Source organism: Garra rufa, chromosome 21, assembly GCF_049309525.1.
Source record: "Garra rufa chromosome 21, GarRuf1.0, whole genome shotgun sequence".
NCBI lineage: Eukaryota > Metazoa > Chordata > Actinopteri > Cypriniformes > Cyprinidae > Garra > Garra rufa.
The window spans coordinates 24318655-24345692 of record NC_133381.1 but is presented as its reverse complement, the minus strand read 5'-3'; the positions used below and the strand labels follow the sequence as shown (position 1 = coordinate 24345692).

At 38.3% G+C, this 27038-nt stretch overlaps 1 protein-coding gene across 1 annotated transcript; it reads right to left on the bottom strand.

Annotated features, from left to right (window-relative positions):
- Positions 1–3669: 3669 nt before the first annotated feature.
- On the bottom strand, positions 3670–6289 carry id3 (inhibitor of DNA binding 3). Its single transcript, XM_073827157.1, has 3 exons — positions 5850–6289; positions 5668–5746; positions 3670–4483 (listed from the first exon to the last, which is right to left on the bottom strand). Exons 1-2 carry the CDS (start codon positions 6276–6278, stop codon positions 5693–5695), a joined length of 483 nt encoding a protein of 160 aa, XP_073683258.1. The 5' UTR covers positions 6279–6289; the 3' UTR covers positions 3670–4483; positions 5668–5692.
- Between the last annotated feature and the right edge of the window lie 20749 nt (positions 6290–27038).

Here is a 27038-nt window from a genome sequence, read left to right as displayed (position 1 = left end):
ATGTAACGCACGTTACTTGTAATGTGTTATCGCCAGCACTGTTTGTAACATTTGTAATCGATTTTATAGGTAACAGTTAAAATTGTTTAGATTGACTACATTTCATTAATTCATTTTTAATTATTTGACAAATGGATGGCATACAGATGACAAACATTTTTCAAAAGAAAAAAAAAGTGTGAAAATGCCTCTCAAAATGTAGTTTCAAAGGGCAAATTTTATTAAATTGACAGACCTAAGCAGCACATCGGCTATTCTTAAATTGACAATTAAGGTTCTACTTAGGATTTAGGCATAGCTAAGTAAGGTACTATGGTTAGAAATCAGTGAACAAAACTGTTTCAGACTAACAAACTGTAAGATTCATGTAATGTGATAAGGTAATGTGAGTTCTTCTCAGTCTGAGTAAAGCATTATTATTATATTATTATATATTCGTTCATTGGTTCGCATTAAACCCATGGCACAGCAAAACAAACAGCATTGCATGCAAAAACCTTGCGAGAAGCTTAGTGTCGTGTGCTCTTGTCCGCCATCTTCTGGAGAGATATGGATATCGACGGAATTTCTGGCATTTCTTTTTTGAGTATGTTTTCAGTAAATGCCTGAAAAAAGTCAAGCTTAAGACATTTTCAAGTTTTATTCTATGACAAAAAGTACACCAGTATTTTTTTTACTTGTCTTGAAAATGGAGGTTGCTAACAAGTGGCTGGCACTTGTCGGGGACATTAAACGTCATCACATCGAACAGGTAAACGCATCTAATGATTTTAGTCCGCTTTCAAGACTCTTTTTTTGTGTTTACAAGCTAAACATTTTAACTCAACCTTCAGGGTAAATGTTTTTTTTTTTTAAAGAGCTGTCGGACGCGTTACAGTTGACGTTAAATACACGCGACAGTTGTGTACAGTCGTGGCCAAAAGTTTTGAGAATGACACAAATATTAATTTTCACAAAGTTTGCTGCTTAACTGCTTTTAGATATTTGTTTCAGTTGTTTCTGTGATGTACTGAAATATAATTACAAGCACTTCATACGTTTCAAAGGCTTTTATCGACAATTACATGACATTTATGCAAAGAGTCAGTATTTGCAGTGTTGGCCCTTCTTTTTCAGGACCTCTGCAATTCGACTGGGCATGCTCTCAATCAACTTCTGGGCCAAATCCTGACTGATAGCAACCCATTCTTTCATAATCACTTCTTGGAGTTTGTCAGAATTAGTGGGTTTTTGTTTGTCCACCCGCCTCTTGAGGATTGACCACAAGTTCTCAATGGGTTTGAGATCTGGGGAGTTTCCAGGCCATGGACCCAAAATTTCAATGTTTTGGTCCCCGAGCCACTTAGTTATCACTTTTGCCTTATGGCAGGGTGCTCCATCGTGCTGGAAAATGCATTGTTCTTCACCAAACTGTTGTTGGATTGTTGGAAGAAGTTGCTGTTGGAGGGTGTTTTGGTACCATTCTTTATTCATGGCTGTGTTTTTGGGCAAAATTGTGAGTGAGCCCACTCCCTTGGATGAGAAGCAACCCCACACATGAATGGTCTCAGGATGCTTTACTGTTGGCATGACACAGGACTGATGGTAGCGCTCACCTTTTCTTCTCCGGACAAGCCTTTTTCCAGATGCCCCAAACAATCGGAAAGAGGCTTCATCAGAGAATATGACTTTGCCCCAGTCCTCAGCAGTCCATTCGTCATACTTTTTGCAGAAGATCAATCTGTCCCTGACGTTTTTTTTTTTTTTTGGAGAGAAGTGGCTTCTTTGTTGCACTTCTTGACACCAGGCCATCTTCCAAAAGTCTTGGCCTCACTGTGGGTGCAGATGCGCTCACACCTGCCTGCTGCCATTCCTGAGCAAGCTCTGCACTGGTGGCACTCCGATCCCGCAGCTGAATCCTCTTTAGGAGACGATCCTGGCGCTTGCTGGACTTTCTTGGACACCCTGAAGCCTTCTTAACAATGCAGTGGAAAGTTTATTTCGGGATTAAGTTCATTTTCATGGCAAAGAAGGACTATGCAATTCATCTGATCACTCTTCATAACATTCTGGAGTATATGCAAATTGCTATTATAAAAACTTAAGCAGCAACTTTTCCAATTTCCAATATTTATGTAATTCTCAAAACTTTTGGCCACGACTATAGTTCGTAAATAGCCCACATTTTTTGCTTTTTATTTAGGCTTCAAAATTGACTACATTTTGTTCATTGTGAAGGCTGTCATATCTCAAAACTAGCTATTTGAACACAGTACAACCACAATGGCATATATTCAGACATGGGTAAATTACAATAAAGGTAAAATTTATATTTAATATGGCAGTTTACCCCAAATATTGTGACATCCTCCGTAATTGGGGCATGTTGCCACAAAAGGTAGTTCAACCAAAAATGAAAATTTTGTCATTAATTACTCACCCTCATGTTGTTCCAACCCCGCAAGACCTTCGTTTATCTTTAGAACACAAATTAAGATATTTTTGATGAAATTCGTGAGATTTCTGCCCTTGCAAAGATAAGGTTTACACCAGAATGCTGTGGTACTCACGCGCCGAAGACCGACACAAAAGAGAAGAAACTGTTGAATAAATTTGTTATTTTTATTTTCTTTGCACACAAAAAAGTATTCTTGTAGCTTCATAACATTACAATTAAAGCACTGATGTCACATAGACTATTTTAATGATGTCCTTTTTGCCTTTCTGGGCCTTGAATGTGTCAAACAATTGGGTCAAAATCACCATAAAGTGCCTTTGAGACTTCACAATTTCCAAAAATAAAATCTGAGATTTTCCATTTAACCTCATATTTGTTGTATTGAGTAGAGCTTAGACTGATAGAATTGCATGTTGGTCAAGCTCCAGCACCTTTTATAAATTAACAGCAAGCAGACAAAATATGAACAAACAACAAAACCTTTTGAACTATACCTTTAAAGAGGAGTTGCAGGTGAAATGTAGCTTTGTAGAAACGACTTATTGTATGTGTGTGTATTTAAATTTACAAAAACGAACCTGTAGAAATATTTCAAAAATATTACAGCTAGCCACTATTTCATCCACACGCTGACCTACAATTAATTACATATACAAGCCACAAGATGGCGCCAATACATTATCCGCGGTGCAAGCAAAGACGTGTATGTGATTATTACTTACAACACTAGGTGTCGCTATATTACCTACTATGTTTGAAGACGTCCCGCAGAACACTTCACATTACACAATACCCAAATCTTAAACCTTAAGTGTGGAGACGCTCAGCCTCTTAAGACCATAATCCCTCTTTTAGAGTCCAGATGAGCTGAATAGTGCTTATCAAAGTTTGACCACATGCCACTTTTGCACTGAACTCTAGCTCTCTGAGCAAAGGTCTTTTTTTGATTGAGACTACAAGACACTCCGAGGACAGATGTGCTATATTTAAATAAAGTGACTCACATTTAGACATTGTTGTGTAGGCCTGTAACAGATCATATGCTAAACACAAAAAAGTCCGAGATGACTGTATCTGGAAAGATTTTTGGCAGATGCACTGTACTTTTACTTTTTATGATTTTTTTTTTGCTTTATCTTATTTTTACTTACACATAAACAAATTCTTTTTTAATTTTTTTCCCCTCAAATGTCTTATAAGTGACTTTTATAAGGGAGATGGAGGAGATGAAGTGGAAGGAATCACTTTATTTCTGATTTTGTTAAACAGAATACATATTTTCAGTATATCTCCATTAAACACATCTGGCGATTTAAAAGTGGCAAAAAGGCTGGATTGAGTTGTTTAAGAAAGATACAAAACCACACATTTTCACTTTCATGTATGATTTATTTTCTTGTGTAAAAAGAGTAAGTACAAAGCAAAAACAATAAATCTTAAAGGAGTTTATGAAACTCGTTGATCTGACAGTCTGTAGAAATAGACAATCCCCACAAACATATACAATCCACTCTATATTATAGAGTTCAAATTCTAATCCACGTCTGTATTCCCACTGCCCAAGGCCCTTCCCACCCTATAACACAAAAACTCCCATCAAGCACAATATGTACATCATCCCAATGATTGAGAAGCTCACTGAGAGCAAACTGCAGCCATGCTGAAATGTGGAAATGTTTTCAAGAAAAAAAAAAGGGGGGGGGGGGGTGTATTCTCCAAGAATGGCTGGGAAGGAAGGGTGTGTGAAGAGATATTAGTTAGTCCAAATAGTCAGGAATGTAGCCAGTACAAAATATACAATGCTTGATTGTTGCCACAAAAAACAGGAATGATTAAGGAAAAAAATCGGAGGGCTTTTCTTTTTTTGTGATCTTAAAAACTCCTCGGCTTTGGTTTGTTCAAGTGTCCAGTGACCAAAGAATAGACAGCTTGAGAGGGGCGCAGATTGCTTTCCCACACTCTGAATAGAGCCTCACTCCTTCACCCGGCTCACCCCTTCACTCTCTTTTCTTCCATAAGTGGAGGAGAAAAGTTTCTATCCCGCACCTGCAGCATAGATGAGAGGGAGAAAAGTTAACTCAGAGCGCACGCACACACACACACACACACACACACACACACACACACACACACACACACACACACACACACACACACACATGTTGGGTTTACATGTTTTATGGGGACATTCCATAGGCGTAATGGTTTTTATACTGTACAAACCGTACTTTCTATGGCCCTACACCTACCCTACACCTACAGTAGTCAACATTCGAAGTGGATCAAAACCTTTCATTAAATTTTGTCCTAAAACCAAAAAGAATACCCGTTCTTATCTTAGGACAACTTTGATGAACTTTTTTGATCCACTTCGAATGTTGACTACTGTAAACCTAGCCCTCACAGGAGATTGTGCACACTTTTACTTCATCAAAAAAACTCATTGTGCATGATTTATAAGCCTGTTTCCTCATGGGGACCTGAGAAATGTCCCCACAAGGTCAAAATCTACTGGTATTCCTATCCTTGTGGGGACATTTGGTCCCCACAACGTGATGAATACCAGGTACACACACACACACACACACACACACACACACACACACACACACACACACACACACACACACACACACACTGTGGATTCAGGCGGACTGCAGACAGTCTGGCGCCAAATGGAAAACTTTCATTTGCTAGAGCTGATAGGGGAATCCAAGCTTGTTTGCTGATTGGCAAGATGTCCAAACATTTAGGACACTGGACAGACTTTAATACGTAATCTTGTCCTGTATAACATTTACCAAAAACATGGGATTTCACCCATGCGTAATGACTAACTGCTTACTTGCTCTTTTTTCCATTTAAAAACCAAAAAGTTTTCCAGCCCTATATCATAGGATATGCTTTTTAGGTTCCACAAAGAATGTTTTATTCTTGTTTTCTAAAAAACAAAAAAACACCTGATTTAAAAAACTCAGAACCAAAACACTTGTCTGAAGAACCTATAATGAAACAACGACTGTTTATTCATAAAGTTCTAAAATAGTTTCATTCTAGGTTCTTCAGATCAGGAATAGTTCTTGATTAGAAGAGCGTTCTTTGCAGAACCTATAAAGGACTGAAGAACTTTCTTTATTTTTCAAGATTAATGAAAGAGTTTAGATTAACACCTAACAATGTTTGACTAATTTACAAATAAAATACTTTAAAATAAAGAAATATAGGCGTACCATTGAACGTTGTCATTCCGAAGTCCTAATGGCACATAGCTTCATCCTCTTTGGAGAAATTACAGGTCATCTCTGAGTTCTACATAGGGAAGAAGACAAAAATTAGATTTAAATTAGCTATAAAATGGATTAACATAAGGTATAAATAATAATTAAGAGGCAATAAACAATCTTGCGCTCACCTTCATTGACATGAACATGTCAGGCGTGTTTTGTGTGTCCGTCTCGTTTTCCAGTGCAATCTGTAAATCGAAGATGTAATCTATTACATGCTGAAGAATCTCCACTTGGCTCACGGACTTGTTCTGAGGGATGCTGGGCACCAGTTCCTTCAGTTTTGAGTAACAGTCATTCATATCGGACAGCTCCTCAATGGGACTCTTGCAGCGGCTGATCGACAGACTCTGCTCTGAGATGCAGCACACCGCTTCGTAACAGCTTCTGACAGAACGAACGGGACTGATCGCCTTCATTCTGGATCTGGCGTCTGACTTGCTAGTAGAATCCAACTGACTGTGGAGATGTCTGAAGAAGTCTGGGAAGTGAGATGAACTAGCTCTCCAGCTTGATAGATATCCAATGTGTTGACTCGCTTCACGTCTCGTGTTCATTGAACGATGGAAACGAACGGGCAGGCGGCCGCTTTTCAAGCGTTGCTTCGTGTAGAACCGCCCCCTCCAGAAATAAACAAACCCTCATGTGTTGCTTAGCCAATAGCAAGAGGCTTATAAGCGCACAGGCCCCGCCCTATGCAAATATCCAACTCGCTATTGGAAGCGTTGAGATGTCAGTCAGAGAGAATGGTGGAATGAGGAAGAGCTGTCAGAATACCAGAAAGAGATATATATATTTTCAGTGGTGGATTTGAGTGAAGATTTGGGGTCAGTGAACCTAAACGGAGCTGTGTCAGCTTGTGGAGTAGATTAAATATAAACTTTGTTTAAAGTTTACACATGTTTTCTTTTCGAAATACATTTTATTATCATTACATTACATAGTATTTTATTTGCCAACATTGTAGGCTATGCAAACAATGAATTTATTTCATTTGATTAACACGATAAACTTGTGATTTAGGTCGCACCTTATCTAGGCCTACTTAAAAGTGAACACTATTCTCAACTGTAACATTTGTAGAGAAAAAATGGGAGGAAAATGCTATCATCCGCTTATAATTATTCTATCCCGGCTAAGACATGATATGGATAAATTCCATAAATCTGCTACTCCCGTGACCTGCAGACAAACTGGCGTCGGGAATTAATTCCCTCAGGAGACTATTCTACACGCATACATGAGATTAAATATCTATACAGGAGTCATTTTAAGGCCCACACACAAAAACAGCCATCTAAATTAGGCTATACTTAATTGCTACTTAAAGTTAAAACCCTAAAAAGTATGTAACATCAAAGTGGTGCCAACGTCACAACATGCAGTAACGAGTTCATTCTACTTTTTTCCCTCCAAGAAATGAATCAAGCTTGGAGCTTTGATACCCATTTCAATTCTCATGCCATAAGGGATAGGCTAAATATATATCTTATTCAATAAAACATCTCCTAATATTCTCACGATCATAGAAATATTAATAACCAACCCAGGAACCTCTGAACAAACCACTGTGAGCGCGGTTTCGTGCATTCTAAAAGTGTTACTCGTTATCTATAAATAGATCATAACTAGCTGTCTCCCATGACTCTTTTTTTATATGAAGAGGAAGCTTCGCAAGTTACAATCAAACTATAGGCTGACTCTCGTTCCAGTTTTAACCCAGCGCATTTTTAGTTTACATCAAGATGTGTCCCCTCTTTTCTCACAGTGCTGTTTTTGTGAAGGAATGCGCTGGCGGGCCAGCTGTGTGTCCTGTCCCGCTCCAGCTGTGTTGATCTAACGCGCGAGTCCCAGACAGCCTGGCGCCGGGCTCCCGACGTCATCCATTCACGCGCTCCAGCGCGCACCCCATCTGCAAAAGACTAGTCTCGGCTGTGAAGCCGCTCTTATTGGTCAGTACAGCTGTCAATCAAGCAATAAGAACCCACCCAACCACTCGCACAAGGCATGTAGACTTGCCCGCACAATTTATTTGCGCACACCTGGACTTACATTCAGTGAAGAGTTTTTCCGTGTGTAAAGCTCTTCAGTTGGGCTAGATTAGTTAAACTAATACAAAAGCAGCTTTGTTTTCTCAGACTGCAATAGTATAATAGTTTTCAAATAAAACACATTCCTGTTTTGCTTGAATGGTAGGATACTTTGTCATGTTCAAACCAGTGTTAAACTGAGCAGACATTAGTCAAGGAAGACACAATATTTAATATTCCACAAATGAAAAAGAGGCTTTGAGTTAACAAGTTAACAACATTACAGCACTTTAAACCAACTGTCATTCTGTTTCTCTTAGCATCATTTACATTTGTTGAAAATTAAATGGTGTATAACCTGTCTATGGGGTTTGTACTTGCGTCACAATGTGGTCAGTTATCCAGATACGCGGCCATATTGGTGATACTCGGATGTAAACAACAGCATGGATTGCACTGTTAATGTATTACTGAATAGGTTGTTCTGCTAATTCATGCTGTCTAAACCATGGGTAAAAACTTGGAAGCTGTGAAAACATATAGAGAACTTAGTAAGCAGGAAAGGGTGCAATTTTGACAAACTTTTAATAAGTTAAAAAGCGGTAAAGATATGTATGGGAAGTATAAAGATATTAGCTTAATATTTCACCTAGCTGACCAGAAATGATATGAACAAACACGAATGTTGTTAAGATTCTTGCCTTGGAAATGCTGGTTTAGTTTGGATAATTACAAACACCTTTTGTTTCTCAAGCAGTTTTTGCACACTATAGATTTCAAAAATGTTTTTTCCCAGTCCGACTGATTAGTACAGGCTAAAATGTGACAATAATTGATCATTTTTAGCAGCAATAATCAGCTAAATATGCAAGTTTCGTTCAGTTCTGCCAATATGGTCGATTGATGATGGGTCGTGAAAACACTTTATTAGAAGTTTTGGTTACTGGCCTGTTCACACCTTTTATTTTATGTGCATGCAACCGGATGAATGCACTTCTTTGCAGGCCGTGCTAATTACCTGTGGTGCACAGAAACTGCCCTTATATGCCATGCTCACCTTGTTGTACGACTGCAATAAATTCAACCCTTTCTTTTCTTGGAAAGACAAACAGCATTGGAAAAAGGTCTCTGCAGGTATCCAGATGAGTTTGAAAAATAGCAATAAAAAATGAAGAAAAAAAAATGTGTTTGTGTGAGCAAGAAGTGGAAGGAATCACCAAAAAAAAAAAAAAAAAAAAAAGAAGAGAAAATTAAACATGTTTGAAAACAGATGATGGAAATGTTTCATCATCTCTGCTGATACCAAGCTACTCCCTAAATGTTTGTTTGGGAGAAGCCACTGTTTTGTCTCAAGCATTATGTTATACCACGGCGATAATAAGTACAGTATGTTGTTGGCTATGAAGGACAGTTTCTGACAGTCTCTTTCACTGTCTACCTGTGTGCTTATTATAAGTATTTCTAGCATGTTTATCCAATTAAACAACTTTAATTCTTTATATCTCTGCTTCACTTACATAAACTGTTCCATCCGCAAAAGGCTTCTTTTGGAACTTCTCTTTTCATTGACTCATTATATGAACCAACTGGCAATTTTTTTAATCTAAAATGTACAACGTATAATATTCCATAAAAGCGCTGTCAGCTTTAAAAACATTTAGTTTGCTCTAGAGTGTTTTCACGACATGTCATCAATCGGCCATCTTGGCGGCACTGAAGGTAAACAATGCCACTGAACCGAACAAAACTTGTATATTTTGGTGATTATTGCTGCTGAAAATGCTCAATTATGTCATGTTTTGGGCTGTACTAATTGGTCAGACCAGGAAAAACATTTGGAGTAGGCTACTACAGACTGCCAAAAGTAATAACAAATCAAGGAGAAGAGTGCAAAAAACTGTCTGAGGAACAAAAGGCATTTGTGGTTGGCCAAACTGAACCAGGATTTTCATGGCAATAATCTTCACAACATTTGTGTTTGTTCTTATCATTTCCGGTCAGGTAAGTGAAATACTAGGCTAATATCTTAATTAATACGGCTCACACATATCTTTACCACCTATTAACTTTAGTTTGTCAAAATATTGCGCCCTTTCCTGCTTACTAAGCCCTTTTCTACATGATTTAGCAGCTCCCACATACTTTTTCTGTGGTTTGGACAGCATTAATTAGCTGAACAACATATTCAGTAGTACATTAACTGTGCAATCCATGCTGTTGTTTACATTCGAGTAATTGCCAATATGGCTGACCAAATCGTGGCGTAAGTGCAAACCCTCTATTTAGTTTGCGGTTTCAATTTGCTGATTGTATCATTCTAATTTTATTCTTTTAAATATTATTTTATTTTATTTCACACCACTATTTTATTTGTTCATACTATTTGTTTACTCCATTTCTTATTTTGCAGTTATGTCCTGTCAATAAAACACATTAAACTATAATATATCCTTATTATTCCCTAATCACGTGATGCACCACATACCTCGTGAACTGACCTGACGTGCCGTTTAATCACGTATCACAGCAGGATTTGTTCTGTATGAAAACTACTTTAACTACTTGCACTGATGGATTCAACACAGGGAACACGTGAGGCGTATTTTATTCTCATTCTGTTTAGTTCTGTGTGACTGCGGTGTCTGTGGATCAGGTCCGGCACAATCGAGTCTGTTTTTCAGCGCATGGGAGAATGTGGCGACTGGCGTCAGTGAGTCTGCCCTGCTCCGCGTCCCCGCCCTCTGCTCGCCCCCGCGCCTCTGTGCAGCTGGACGCACACAATCAAGCCATCAACAATCGCCGTGCATAATTAGCGCTGCCCTCCACCCCCTCCCGCCCTCATCACTCCCAAAGAAAATCTTTCAAGGCGTTTTTTCCCTCTTCGTCGACAAAGCCTCTCTATTTGTCCAATGGCAATAAGGGATCGCCGAGAAAACCGCGAGAATATTCTCCACAGAGAAAGGAGTGGCGACTTCTTTTAAGTGATAACGAGGGTGTCTAAAACAGTAAGAGGGGTGACAAAACGATATAATAAAGAACAGATTTTGAATGACATTTGCAAAAACTCTATCTAATTAGCTGATGTAAATAAAAACGTCATTTAACAATATTTTTATTATGTTTTGCAGTCTTTGCACCTAGAAGCTTTGGTCTTCTGAAGAGAAAACGAAGAGCACCGTTGACGGTGTTTTGTGCTTTGCCAGAGGTTTGTGCTTAAATTACATAACTGGTTATGTTTGCATTGTAATTCCAAGGTTAGATAGGGTTACACAGTAGGCACTTATCCTGGGGGTCAAAGCACGAGTATCATACAGCATATGCACCGACTGTAAAAACAGACTGAGACAGGAGTTGGATTTAGATGACAGGAACAAGGGAAAAAGAGACGGGATGAAAGACGGATAAAAGAGGGCAAGACTTTGTAAGAGACAGTGAGACAGAGCTCTGGGAGATAAACCCAGGCCAAAAGCCCTCTTGTCGTTTGCAGACAGTTTTACTGAGTGTCTGCATATAAATTAGAGCCAGTGTGCACACATTTCTTTCTGGGTCAGCGATGCTTTGACATCACCGAGAGTTCTTTGGTCTCTCGACCTCAAAGTATGTGTACGCACACATATATGTACGCATTCGCATGTTCATTTGAGGGCTTTCCAAGAGCCATTGAGAAACAAACAGCTGATTTTTTGACACATGGTCTCCCTCCTTTTGCTGTTTCAATCCAGGTCACTGCCCCTTCCTCTTCTTTCTCAAGATGCTACATACACACACAGTCACACACACACAATAACTGACCTGATTTCAAGACCCAACGTGGACAGACAGTCAACTAATCAGACATAACTAACCTCTTATCTTCTGAGATGTCACCATTTGCTTCCTGTCCCACTATACACACATTGTCTCTGATTCAAATAGACACAATGACACACTTCGGGTTTCTATGTGACTTTAAATTACGGTCTGTAAGAAAGCCGAGATCCCTCTGACTCACCATCATGTCAAGCGGAAGGGATGATATTTTCTGAAAGAACCAGTAAAAAGTAATATTGTGAAATAGTATTACAGTTTAAAATCTATTAGAATATATATTAAAATGTATTTTATTCCTTGATGGCAAAACTGATTTTTTCAGCAGTCATTACTCCAGTCTTCAGTGTCACGTTAACCTTCAGAAATCATTCCAATATGTTGAGTTGGTGCTCAAGAAACATTTTTTATTATTATTGATGTTGAAAACAGCTGTGTGGCTTAACATTTTTGTGGAAACTGTGATACATTTGAAAGGAGTTTTTAATGAATAGAACAACCCCTCAAAAAATAAAGACAGAAAGCAAGAATATTTAACTTAGCGTCTTAAAGAGTTTATTTGCAAAAACAGAAAACTCCATTTAAAAAAATTAAATAAAAATGTTTTTTTTTATTGTTATCGTGTTTTTATTGTGTTAGCTAGCTGTATTTTTTAGTTATTATTATTTAATCAAAACAACCCAAATGCAGTTTGATTGATATTACTTGGAATGCAGGATAAAAAAGATTTAAATCTGATTTTGCAAATAAACTCTTCAAATAAACATATTTAGAGCTACACATTAAAAAAAACATCTCAAATTCATTCTCAGCAAATCCAGAAAGCTGCTCAGTTTTAACCTTCAAACCATTGATTTAGTCTGATTAAACCCTTTAGATCAAACAAAAGAAGATAAATGATATAATTATTCAAGGTCATTGCATTAATTAGTTAATAATTGCAAGACAATAGAGCAGCTAGGGCAGAAACAACAGTACAGCTCAAGAGGTCATCAGCCCTTGATACGCTCGTGTTCTAGCTAATGTCAGGGTGACCAAACAAGATTATGGGGGTTGTGCTAAAGCTAAGCTTACGTAAGTTTAGCATTCCCTGTCTGAAGGGGCGGGGGGTGCTTAAGATAGAGAACTGATGACCTTTGACTTGCGAAGAGGCCATATAGTGAGAAGCACAGAGTAATTAAGATAAGATTCACAGTGAGAAACGACTCCAGTAAACAAACTGTCCCGCAATGTCTCAGCATGAAACACTTCAAATAAACATAAACACTCATTTACACTATGAGTTTCAGATTGGCGATTATGAGTAGTTTGGGGCGTGAGAAGGTGTAAATGTGATCATATGTTTGGGTGTGTGGATTTGGTTTGTGTGATAAAGAGGCACGTTTAATTGCAGGATTGTGTGTGTGTTATTTGCTCTGTAATGGGTGTTAAATAACCACAGAGATGCTCACCTGTGTCAACGGATTGAGTTAATTATCAGCTTTCAGACGTCTACCAAGGTCTGACCATCAGCAATGATGGAGAGAGACAGAGCATGATAAGCAGGGAAACACTGCAATCATGCAGACTTTACATATGGTAAAGTGTGAGACTAAACTATCTATTAGTTTAGAAAAATGTGTCAAGCTTTTTTAACAAAACCTAGTGAGTTGTATTGCTGTCTACTGTCTGCTGTCATATGTTACCAATTCAGAATGCTCTACATAGGTAGCATCAAAAATTGCAATTCAGTGATGTCAAGAATATCATGTAATTGGTTATTAAAGAGATAGTTCACCCAAATATTAAAATGACCGCATAATTTACTCAGCTTCAAGCCATCCAAGGTGTATATGACTTCTTTCAGACAAATACAATCGAAGTTATATTAAATAATGTCCTGGCTCTTCCAAGCTTTATAATGGCAGTGAATGGGTGTTGAGATTTTAAAGCTCAAAAAGTGCATCCATGCATCATAAAAAACACTTCACACAGCTCTGGGGGGTTAATAAAGTTTTTCTGAAGTAAAACTTTATATCTAGCTTTAGCCAGCACATTCTCACACCCAACTCGTCACATATTGATGCTTGGTCAAGACCCTTTGGCATCAATTTTTGATGCCTTGGTGTCAATATGCCGATGGAAAAGGCACTGTGAGTTTTATCGTCATCAATAAATATTGGGTAAAAATATTATTGTGTATATACTGGGGTGTGATTTTTCAATGTAAACAGTCACAATGAACATGCAACCCAACCTAAACCTAACCATTTGTCAATAAAACACAAGATATAATATCCAGATACAACTACATACATAATGTATTCAAAAAGTATTAATACCCCAAGTCTTCCAAGGCAAAACGATTGATTTGTGAGAGGAATTGTGAGATTTCACGATCGGCGTCTCTGTTCACCGTAGATCTCATTCTTTGTGCTGCAGTCTGTGCGCAAATTGAAAAAATGCCACCAGAAGAAGCCGTACGTAACGTCAGCCTTGGTTGTGAAATACTATTGGCTCTTGTGTGTCTCATGACCGACTGCGTCATGCTATGGGAGTATCTTTTTAAATGAGATGTGAGCGTGTTAAAAACCTTATGTTTTACTCTCTTCTTCGCATAAAGATATCGCATGGCTTCAGAAGACTTGGAATGCAACAGGACTTGTTTGTAATACTTTTATACTGCTTGTTCATGTTTTTGCTGTAAATATCTGTGACTGTACATATATTTGCCTGTTACGTGTTTATATTCAGAAGTGGGTAGGTTTAGGGTAGGGGTGGGGTTATGTACTCCAATGAACGTATAAATTTATGTAAAATTATTTGTTTTTTTACAATTGCATGCAAACAAATGAACACAAACAACTGAAAACAATGGAGGACCCTGCACGTTAAAAAGTAACGCTAAAAAGATACCCCTATGCACTGAAAAATTATGCCAAAGGGGTACCTTGAGCATCAAATACCTTGAGCGTGATGTCAAGGGGTCCTGACCAAGCGTCAATATTTGACGAGTTGGGAGTGAGAACGTTGTTTCAGCGGATGACGTAGAACGTAGATGTAGCGTAAGCTGTGGTGAAAATATGCTAGTCTCTCGAGAACCAAGTTTTGTTTACAGCAAAGGAAAACCAGTCTCCCCTTGACATATCAAAATCCACCGACAATTTTCTTTATAAATTCTTGTTTTGTACTTCTAATTCGTGACCGCTGTTTTATTTTGCTGTCTTCTTGGCGCTTCCGCATTCGTCACTTCTCACCGGAGCTTACGCTACACTTACATCCTACATTGTCTGCTGGAACACCACTCTCTCGTGAAATCTCGTAGATTACAGTTTATAAAGTTTTAAATATGGATATTTTTCTTACACAAACACATAGATTCGCTTCAGAAGGCCTTTAATAACCCCCCGGAGCTGTATGGAGTACTTTTCATGATGAATGGAGGCACTTTTTTTGGGCTTCAAATTCTCAACACTCATTTACTGCCATTATAACGCTTGAAAGAGTCAGGATATTTTTTTAATACAACGATTGTATTCATCTGAAAGAAGAAAGTCATATACATCTACGATGGCTTGAGGGTGAGTAAATCATGGGGTAATTTTCATTTTTGGGTGAACTATCCCTTTAACGCACACATGATTAAAGATGACTGTGCTCCAGTGGTAGTGCTGTGGAGGTTGGTATCTCACCATAATTATAAGAACATCTCTAGTATTTTATTTTTCACTTGAGTTTGATGCAGTGCATTCTGGAATTGCATTATGGTCATGACTAGGTATTTTAAGCAGCACAATTAAGGAACGGCCTTCATGTCGGAAGCATTATGATGCCTTACAATGTTGCCTTTATAGGAGGCACGATCTCGTTGTTTAACCGTTGTATTTGTTCCCATGCAACCCAGCCGGCACAGATGTGGTTTTATCTTCCACTGTGAGGATGATAACAAAGCTCATCAGCCATTGCCTTGGTAACACAAGCGTTTACATACTGTATGAGATGTAAATAGCAACTGCGTTATGGAGAATGATCAGATATGTGTATTTCCTTCACTCAAAACACACTTGACCAGCTACAGAGAGGCATTAGCAGCCAGAAAACAAACAAGTGACAAATCCTGAATGGTGCCATCACTACACACACACTATTATCATAGTTCATTATTTGTAAACTAATATTGTACATTTTGACATTTGAATCACATAACTTTTCTGATGCAATAAATTTGCTCAGTAGCTCACCTGATTGAAAAGCTCAAAGACTTGTAGAAGCAAGTTAAAATGGCATTATTTAGTTTTTATCTTGTGTTTTTGTAAATGCTAACAAAATTAATTCATTACATTAAATTTGTTTTATTTAAATAGGGTGATATCAGGTAAATTGGGCCACTTTTTGGTTAATCGCTTGGAACACTAACAAAAAAACCCATGTATGACATTTAACTCTGTTCTTATTAATAATAAGGACTGTTTTTTGTGTTGAATTGATGTAATAAAATATAATTGTTCAGGCCCTACAGGTTTGGAAACATTAGCTGGCCCACATTTTTGAGCAGTGTTTAGGGAAAATGGGCTGGCTGGTCAGCAAAAATGGGCCAGTCAAACTGCAAAGTGAAATAGAGACATTTCTGATAAAACACATTTAATTATATTTAATTTTATAATGTAACAGTGTAACACTGCATTTAAATTACATTGGAACATCAATTTGAATTACATTAAAAATTACATTTAAATCAATTTCCCTATGTTCAGCCAGTGCTCCTCTCATCCTCTCTCCTACCCTCCGATTGTATATTTTGCCCCATCCCTCGCAGACATCCTTTCTATCTCCTTAATGTTCCTTTCTAACTGTCTTCTTTCCTTTCTGATCATTTCTGTTTTTCATGTTGTCTGTAATAAATAGTTTAACATTAGGCTACTTTACTTCAACACCTATCAAGTCAAGTCAAATCGAGCTTTATTGTCATTACGCTACATCTTTGGATATACAGTGGAATGAAAAAAGGGTGAAAGAGACATTTTGATATAGAAGTGATAGCACTTTTATATCAAAATATCTCTTTCACCCTTTTTCTTTTCAGTGAGTATGAACCCATGTGTTCAGAATTTCTGCTTAAACTCAACTCAGAAGGTGGCCCATTTTAACTGAAATTAATGGCTCATTTTATCTGAACACATTCAGGTAAATTGGGCCAGTAACTAAAAATGGCTTTTTTAATATATCAAAACCTGGATTATTTAGCAAAATCAGCATTTTATCTCACATGGGCCATTAAGACATGGGTTATGAATCATTATTTCTGAATGTGCATTTATTTTTTATTGATTTACCAACCTCATTATTGAGAAGTAAGATTGGATGCCAGGTTACCTTGCCAACAAATAAAATTATTTGCTAAATGTCAAGTACTGTTATGCAACAGTTTGAAATTCTTTGCAGTCATTAGTTGTTAACTTTTGGAGAGATAAGACATTCAAACCTTAAATGGCCCATTTTATCTAATGGCCCAATTTGCCTGAAATCACCCTAGTGCTTTTCTGAGTACTTAAAGCGCTATACATGGAAGGGGGGAATCTCCTCAACCACCACCAGTGTGCAGCACCACCTGGATGATGCGACGGCAGTCATATTGCGCCTGAACGTCCACCACACACCAGCTTATTGGTGGAGAGGAGGAGTGCCATTCAGTAAATGGGGATGATTAGGAGGCTATGATGATGGACAGGGGCCAATGGGCAGTGTTGGGCTTTGTGCAATGTGCTTTTGTAAATTAAAGAAAATAATCAAGGTGCGCTCGCTGCCGTCTCAGTCTCCGTCACCTCTCTTCACAGACACGAAAATAAAACAACCTGAATCTCAGTGAATACCTGCCTCACAGACAAAATAAATATATGTATAGAAAGTGTGAAATGTCTATACTTTTAAATGAAGTAAGTCACGTCGAAAACAAATATTCTCTGATAAAGTCATCTGTATGATACCAACACAAGCTCCAGTTTTTTCCGTCTAAACACCTTATTTCTAATGTAATCACGCCCAGGAGCAGCTCTGCTTTTCAAATTTTAAACATCCATGTGAGACTCACGGACATGTAGTAAACAGGTAAACGCCCACAGTGCATCTGTCAACAAACATGAACATTTAAGTTAATCTTGGTTACTTTTTTGTTTCTGGAAAAAGACACACTGAGAGGAATAAGGCAGAATTTACCTCAGAAGAAGAACGCAACGCAATGTGATGTGCAGCTTTGCAGGTCCTATGGCTGAGAGAAAGCCTACTCAGATGAAAACTCCTTCAGTGAGCTTAATTATAGTAATGCCACATTTTATTGTCAGTAACGATAACGGGGTTATAACAGGGGAAACAGTAATTTGTTTGATTACTCGTTACTAAAATAGTTAATGCCGTCAGTAAAAGTGTCACCATAGGCATGTTTTTCCAATGTAAGATTGAATCAGTTGATCACAGCTAACCATCAAAGTCTTTAAAGGGATAGTTTACCCAAAAATGAAAATTTGATGTTTATCTGCTTACCCCCAGGGCATTGCAGATGTAAGTGACTTTGTTTCTTCAATAGAACACAAACAAAGATTTTTAACTCAAACCGTTGCAGTCTGTTAGGCATATAGTGGCAGTCATTGGGATCCATGGCTTTGAGAGTCAAAGGCCACATTTACACTGCATGGTTCAAGTGACCCAATTCCGATTTTTTCCTCCCATGTGGCACAGATCAGCTATGGCACATGACCATGTAAGCAGGAAAAAATCCCATGGATTCTGATATTGAAAAGTGAGTTTTGGGAGAAACATTTTGTGGTACAGACATATCTGTCAAATCTCTAGTTGAGTAGCAGAGTATTAATTTTGTTTTTGCAAAAGTGGGTGTGGTGCGTTTACTGTGCTGCGTGGAGGAGAGGGGAGACAACACAGACAACTTTCGGTTCGAACAGTTTCATTTCGCTCCCATCGAGTTTAAAACACAATTAAATGCACATCCATTTGCATGTATCGAAACGATTTATATGAATTCACTGTTGAAACTCTAATAACTGTTAAGGTTTATTTTGCTGTGTTTAGATAAGCCTTTTGATGGGATGCGTCAAGGAAAAACCACTTACACTTACTTTATGAATGAATAGCGTGTGCCAAACTCTTACACTTTCTTTCAATCATGGCCGTCGGAAGCCAAATAAATGTGGGTGGGTCCTCCCCCAGAAAAAAATGACTGTAGTATATGCCATTTTCTGTAATCTGGCGCCTTTTATTTAATGTGTTTTTTCACACAATGTCATCTTTACAAATATTACAAAAGACGACCCTTACTCACCATTTTCAGTGGCGTAAATGATAATACGAGTAACACATTGTTTTTGACGCGAGAGACCCGAGTTCGCGTCCGCCTTTTGGTGAAATCGTTTTTCGAAATCGAACCCTTTTTACTTCTCATATCACATCGGGAAGTCATTTGTTTTCAATAAAAATGAATAAAATAATCGAAAAGTTGAACTAAAGTATCGGGTAGGGATAGATGTATCTGAGCAGAAGTTATACTGCTTTGCTGGGTCTCGGGAGTGCAGCAGGCGCAAGTGACTAGTGAAAATCTGGAATGAGTTTAATTTAAATGGACTCTGAATAAGCCAAGTAGAATGGATTTGAGGAAACAGCAGCATGTAATTTAAGACTGTAACTAAATGGAGTTTAATTTATTAAGGCATTCATCATATCATGTATTTGACTGAATCTGACGGTGCTCTGAAAAGTGCAGACATATTCGCTGAATTAGAGATGGTAAAAGTGGGTGGGTCCTGTCCCACCCAAGTACAATGGTTCCGACGCCCATGCTTTCGATCCATGAACATTTCTCTCAGTTAATGTGTGCAATCTCATAGTCTGAAGCGACTGTCACAGCAAATCAGCACACGCTGTCGTGAATAATTAAGCGAAGCGACTTTCCATATTTATTTATGAGACACCGGGTGCGTCATCGAAATACTATATTCCATTGCCATGTCACAAACAGTGACGTCAGCACAATGTAGATTTTACATACAAAATAGCGTAAAAAGCTTGAAATTAACCAGTTGTCTCTAACAATTAATATTAACAGATGTTAATGCTGCTTTGTATGAGGTGCAACACAAAGACTTCTGCTAAAATCTCAGAAAAAGCAGTCTGGGGTTTCGTAACTCTTTAAATAAAAGGCGATCTGATGCTGAAATGTGTTACGTGTTCGTTGCTGCTGTTGTCAGTGGCAGCAGATCGTGCACACGCACAGATGAGCAATTCAGTCCTGTTGTTGAGACTCTCCTGATTCGTTCCATTAGAACCACAAAATAAAATGCACACAAACATGTCCCTGCCCATCACTGATTAACGCATTTGGTTTTAATGAGTAAAGAAAAAAAAAACGGAAGATGTGACATCCTTAACAAATATCTACCATCTGATTCTTCCACTCGCAAGCTTTTTTATGTCAATAAATTAAACTCAATGTAATATTGAAATTGATTATGATGTCATATATGCTTTGTTTTGGTTTGTTTCACCAAGTGCAGTGTGAAATGCACACATTGGATACAGATAACTTTTAAAAGAAATGTAAGCACGTCGTCCGAAAAATCGGATATAGTCACAAAATCGGAATTAGGCATCAAGACCTGCAGTGTAAATGCAGCCAAAAAACATATACAGACAAAATCAAATTAAACCCTGCAGCTTGTGACGATACATTGAGGTGTTAAGACACAAAACAATTGATCTGTGCAAGAAACGGAACAGTATTTATATTATTTTTTACCTCTGATCCACCGCAATGTCCAACTGTCCTGAGTGTGTTCACAACAGCCGGCGTGTGACGCATCAAAGTTGGGAGTCGGTGAACAGTCAACACTCCAGGATGAGTTTGCGCAAGCTTTTTAATTGATTACAACAATCAGGATAAGCACAAGTAATTACCATTTTGAGTAGCCATCATACCAACAATCTATGCACTGTGTATGGTGTAAACAATGAGTGACGGGAACGTGCGACAGATTTGTTTCCGCACATGCGTCTACTATGCCAGAGCACATTGAGGCATCACGCGCCGGCTGTTGTGAACGCGTTTAGTACAGTTGGACATTGCGGTGGATCAGAGGTAAAAAATAATATAAATACTGTTCAGTTTCTTGCACAGACAATTGTTTCATGTGTTAAGCCCTCAATGCATTGCCACGAGCCACAGGGTTTAATTTTGTTTTGTCTGTGTATGTTTTTTTGACTCTCAAAGTTGTGGATCCCATTAACTGCCATTATATGACTGACAGACTGCAACGGTTTGAGTTAAAAATCTTCATTTGTGTTCTACTGTAGAAAAGTCAACTACATCTTGGATGCCCTTGGGGTAAGCAAATAAACATCAGATTTTCATTTTTGGGTGAACTATCCCTTTAAGGACTTTTCACAACACAACACAACACAACACAACACAACACAACACAACACAACACAACACAACACAACACAACACAACACAACACAACACAACACAACACAACACAACACAACACAACACATGAGAACAGTGATCTGTTTCAGACTTTCTGAGAGTTTGGCACCAGCATGTGAAGCAATGAGTGTACGAGAATGGCCACTGACTGTATATGCCATATTCCAGCAGCACCTGACCAGAACTGTTGGTTATAGATGTAAGGGTTGCCATAATCTCAGCTGTGGTCTCTAGGAAAGTGGGTGGTAGAAGAGAGATTGTTTAAGGTTAAAGACAGAGAATAAGACACCCACTTTCACCCCATAAAACGCCACCATATGATTTGTGATTTTTATGCCTCGCTGCAGCTTCTGTATTACCGTAACCTCTAAATGACATCCAACTAACATCTGGAAGATGTTATCCGTCACCTGGCCCAGGCTTTGTGCCGTAATTTGAGCTGAAGTCATGAGCGGTGCAAGATGTTGTCTCAGAGTCGGGTGCGTTGCTCTCGATGGAACCATAGAGCAGCGCTCGCGCGCAGCAGGGGGCCTTAATGCGGCATGTACGCACAATGGCCCAGATATGGTATTTTGTATGTTGTGGTGTTATTGTGTCTCTGTCTCTCATAATGGCCCATAATAAGCACAGCAGCACAGCTGGCGTGTTTTGGAGATGGCACTTCCTGAGGGAGTGTTCCGCCGAGAAATAATGACGGCTTTGATTGGACGGTGGGGAGAGAGTGGCAGTTCCTGCTCTTTTGTTCCATTGTGCAGAAGATGGAATGGGAAAAGAGTGTGAGCGAGTGTGTTGGGAGATTATACACAGCTGTTGGAGATGTCATATTAAAGACACACTTCACACACATACGTGCATATCTTTCTGCCCTCCCCTGGCAAGACAACGCCCAGAAATCAGATATTATCACATAAACCAGACAAAAATAAGTACAAAAAGACAAACACACAGGACAGGTGCATGCATGCACACATAATTTGCATAAACGCATTATCAATATATCTCTTTCACCCTCTAAATTGCTATGGTTATGAAATGCAACATTCTATGAACCCTAAAAGCAAATATAAAAAGTAAAACGGCAGGTTCTGTAATGTTATTTATGGGGTTGAGTGGCACTAGCTACCATCCTTTATAATCAAACAAATAAATAACACCTTTATTTTTAGGTGACAGCAGCATGTGTTTCTCACTCTCCGTCACAGATGCAGACAAACGTACGCACACATTTTTTTTTTTTTTCTGTTTGAGTGAATTTTCCATTAGAGTCTGCAAAGATCACAGGTTGGGTTGTTTCCTGCCACTGCAAGAGCGCAACCACAACATCTAACCAGTATCTGCTCTCACTGCAGCACCCAGGGCATTAATAACACACTCATCCGCATACACACACACAGTTCTTTTAACCTCAGCTGCAAGTTCTGTCTCTCTAAGATTTTCCATCTTTGCTTTGCAGGCGACTGCATTACCCAAAAGTCACACCACACGCACTCTTGCACGCATGCAAGCTTATATGGTCCTATACAGGCTTAGTATAGTTCTTTGACTTTTACCTGAATTTTTTACCTTGAAGTTTTGAGTGATCATGCACACTACAAGCTGAACAAAATGAACAAAAATGTAACTATACAAGATGGTAAAGTTGAGACAGAAGCATCATGGCTATTTAGTCTGAAGGGGCATGTGAACCCTCAAATGTTTGTCAATGGATTTTACTTTTTCACTTTCTTTTTTTCCCCTATACTATGAAAAATACTCAGGACATATTGTATATGGGCCATTCTAGAGAATTGGTGCAAACTGCTGTCCCACAACCAAAAAACACATTTAAAAAGCATTTAAGTATTAAAATCTTATTTGTTTACTAAGATCATTTTCTTATCTATTGAAACCCACAATAATTTTTAAAATATTAGTAAGCTTAATATATATAAAATCATCATTTAGTGGGTACTTGCAATTGGAAGGTGGCTGTCCCGAACCCTAATCCCTAAATTTCAATTTATGAAAATTATATTAAAATAATTTTTGCATTTTATTCTGTTTTATAAGTGAAGTTCAAAAATATATATTTATTTTATATTTTCTTCGTAAATTTTGAAACTTTATGTAAAAAATTGTCCCGCATTTTTATGTCACTACCAACACAGTGTATGTTTTAGTCCATTGACTAAAACTGATTTTAACTACACCCCTACATTTATGATCAGGAAATATTTATGTCACTCTCTCATAGATACATGCTGAGTAGATATGCCTCATCAAAATATGAAAAATCTGTGTGCAACTTTAAAGAAAGTCACTACCAAACACCATTTGTCTATAATTAAACACTTTGTAGGAAGTTGTTCCATAACATTTAGTTTTTATGTGTGTGCAGCTGTTTAGAACTGTGCTAGCTAACCATGTGCTGATTAGCATCTAGGGCTAGGTTCAAAAGTATCATTTGGTGAAGTTTCGGTAGTGACATCTATGTTTTCCACTGTTTTTTCGGGTGTTATCCCATAGAACTGTCACCACCGTAACAGTCACGGCCGAAACATGTCATAATTATTTCAGTAGTGACAAAAGGAAAATGGAACAAATCTCATAAATCACACTTGAAATATTGTTAAAATTGTAATTGTTATTGATTTACCTCTGAAAACTTTTTAATAAAATAGAAAAAAATATACATACATACTTACTTACTTATAACCCTTCCTACAAATTTAGGGAGAGGACAAATATTCCAAAACTTTCTGAAAATATAATATGAGAATTAACTGCACAATTACTAGAAATGTATACCTTGGATATTATACAATTTGCATACATACAAAAGAATGTCCCATATATTATAGGTAACATATAATAGCATCACATGACCCTTTGGTTTAAAGTTTTCTGTGAATTAGAAGACAGATCTTTTCTTTCAGGTTGTAGTGTAACATTATAGAAAAAAGAAATTGGGTACGAGTATTTGGTTTTTATGCATCATTTGTTGATTGACTTTTGAGGGCGTTGGACTAAAAATTAGAGACAAAAAAGTCTGTGTAAAAGCGGACTAATGGTGCGTTCACACCGCCCCAAACGTCAGCGTCAGTTGCGGCAAGATTACATGTAAAGTCTATGGTTGAGTCCGTCAGAGGTCCGTCAGAGGCTCTGCGGTGCGTTGTGTGCGTTGGATCCGTCAACTTTTCAAGCGTGCGTTTCAAGCGTCAACGCAGCAAACGCAAGCAACGCAGAAGTTCAGCTAGCTGAACTTTTGACGGACTTGACGCAGTGCGTCAACCAATCAGAGCGTCTCACTGTAGCGACGTCACCACACGTATCTTGAATGAAGCGGGAGCAGAAAAAAAAAAAAAATTCAACAATGGAAAACAAAATCTCATTGTAGCCGTCTGCAATCGCAGATAATTGTATGATCCGTCCTCGTTGTTGTATAAAGTTAGGAATGAAAAGGAACTTGGATGAAGATCGCTGAAGAGATAGGGATGTCGGGTAAGTTATCAAATCTTTTCTCAACGTAATTATTCCCATTTCGTTAGCTAGCGAAACATGGTCATGAGAAGATTCCAAAATGTCCAGTCAGTACTAGTTTGCCATGGTTTATTCAGGGGAAGAGTGCAAAAAGTGGTGGAGGAGGGACAGAGCATTGCCTGACGTGTGCGGTGTGAACGCACCAAAAAGCAAGCGTTGCAAGCTTCAACGTACATGCGCCAAACTAGATGCGTTGGGAGCGTTGCCTGACGTAGACAAAGTGTGCGGTGTGAACGCACCATAAGTGCTTGGAGACGTCTTACATATGCCACGTGGTACTCTTGTGAACGTGCATCGAAGACTGGCATGGAAGTCGTTATTTTTGTTTTCTTTTCACACGAAAAGTATTCTCGTAGGTTAATAACATGGCGATTTAACCACTGATCTCACATGGACTATTTTAATGATATCCTTACTACCTTTCTGGGCCTTGAATGTTTCAGTTGCGTTGCTGTCTATGCAGGGTCCTAAAGCAAGTGGATTTCATCAAAAATATCTTTATTTGTGTTCCGAAAATGAATGAAGGTCTTACGGGTTTGGAACGACATGAGGGTGAGTAATTAATGACAGAATTTTCATTTATGGGTAAACTATGCCGTTAACAATTTAAAGACTGGTAAGTACTTAAAACAGTTTTTTTATGTGTTTTATCTGTACCAAGCCCAGAACTACCACTGCTGCTGTGTGCAACAGAATTTGTTGTAGTATTTCACAAGATGTGTGCATAAGAGAGAAAAACAAGACTTGACTGAACGTTTCTCTCTCTCTCTTCCTGATGGGACATCCAGATGTAACAGTAGACAGACTGTGGCCATAGGGGTGTCTCATACCCCCAGCTGTGTATATCGTAGTCGCCATTATCACTGTTATCTGGTGCTCAAAACATATGTGAGCACATGTGTGCATTATATATACGACTTTAAGCCAAATAAGGTAAAAATTAGAGGCTATAAGCTATAAGACTTTAAGCCAAATAAGGTAAAAATTAGAGGCTATAAACTAAGTTACACTGATATATGTGCTTGACATGTTTAGTTGGTTCCTTTAACAATGACTCAACAAAGGGTCAAAAATCGTTGAGTCACGCATATACTAACTTTCTCTCAATCTAAGTACCACAACAATCACCGTAATCCCACAATTCTTCCTTCCTCCATCTCTCACTTCATCTCCCCCCATCAAAGAGAACAGACGATGACTGGAGACATTTGGTCGTTGTGATCGCCCACCGTGAAATTGGCCCTTGGGCACGGATGATCGGACGTAAGTCACAAACGGCAGTTGGTGAGCTGTGAGGTGTTGGATTTCTGCGTTTATTACTGATAAGGAAAGAGTGGGAGGGGATACCGGACCCAGCCATGAGAACTCAAACAGACTTGTGTCTGTCCGAAACCTCAGGATGGAATTCAGTCCATCTCAATTTCAACATTTCCCTCTCTCTTACGAAACTATTTTAACCTGTTACTAGTAAGAAAGTTTATCAAGACATATTTATGTTCTCTTAAAGTCTTAAAGGCTTGAAAGTTGTTTCAGAAAAATGTTTCAGAGCCAAGTTACACAGACAGGTTGTCCTGCACTGAACTAAGCTAGAATTTGAACTCCTAAAATGTCAATTTATCTTAAACAGTCCTTGTGTTCGGGAACTCTCCCTCCCTCTTTCCTCCCATCAGGTCATTCGTTAGGTCATATGAGAGCTTATCTTGTTTGTCTGACACGCTACACTACTTTTTTAGGCAACAAATTAATCAGTGTTTCTGTTTAAATTTGGTAAATCTACTAAAAGAGCTGACAGCAAGTAAAGCTCACAAATCTAATTTGCAAGTCACTGCCTAGCAATAAAACCACTTGACCGTTTCACACACAAACCCACAGTTCTTTCTCCACTGCCATGATATTTTAGGGCAGTCCTGGGCTAATAATTATAAGGATTGAGTCCAAAGCCTAATTACACAATTGCTTGTTTTCTCTAGTGGTAGATTTCTATGTGGATTCAAAATGCTCAGAAAGTTGTAGCATGAATAAACCTTCTTCCAGTAGTAGTTTGTATAACATTTTTTAAATGTTGATACTTACTACTTGTTTCAGAACTTTCCAAGAACAGGTAATGTTCCCATAATAATTGCAAAATGATAAAATGCCACATTCCCTTAATGTTTTCTCTAACAATTGCATAACCAATGAAAATATTTTTAAAACATTTAAAAAACTGAACTTTTGAACATTCAAAAAACATTGAGAAATAATGTTTTCATATCTTAATGGGAACATTCGGAACACATTCTCAATATTGCGTAAGCTGGGTCGAAGGTGAAACTAAATGTAATAAAACAACACTAGCCTTATTTCACCAAGGAAATCAGAACAGTATTTATTAACTGTAAAATTGACAGTTCCCTTCCGGGAACTTCGAGTTGTGTCAGAAACGCTTTGGGGAATGCCATTGGCGAACCACGCTCTGAACGTAGTCTGTAACCAATCAGATGACGGGAGTG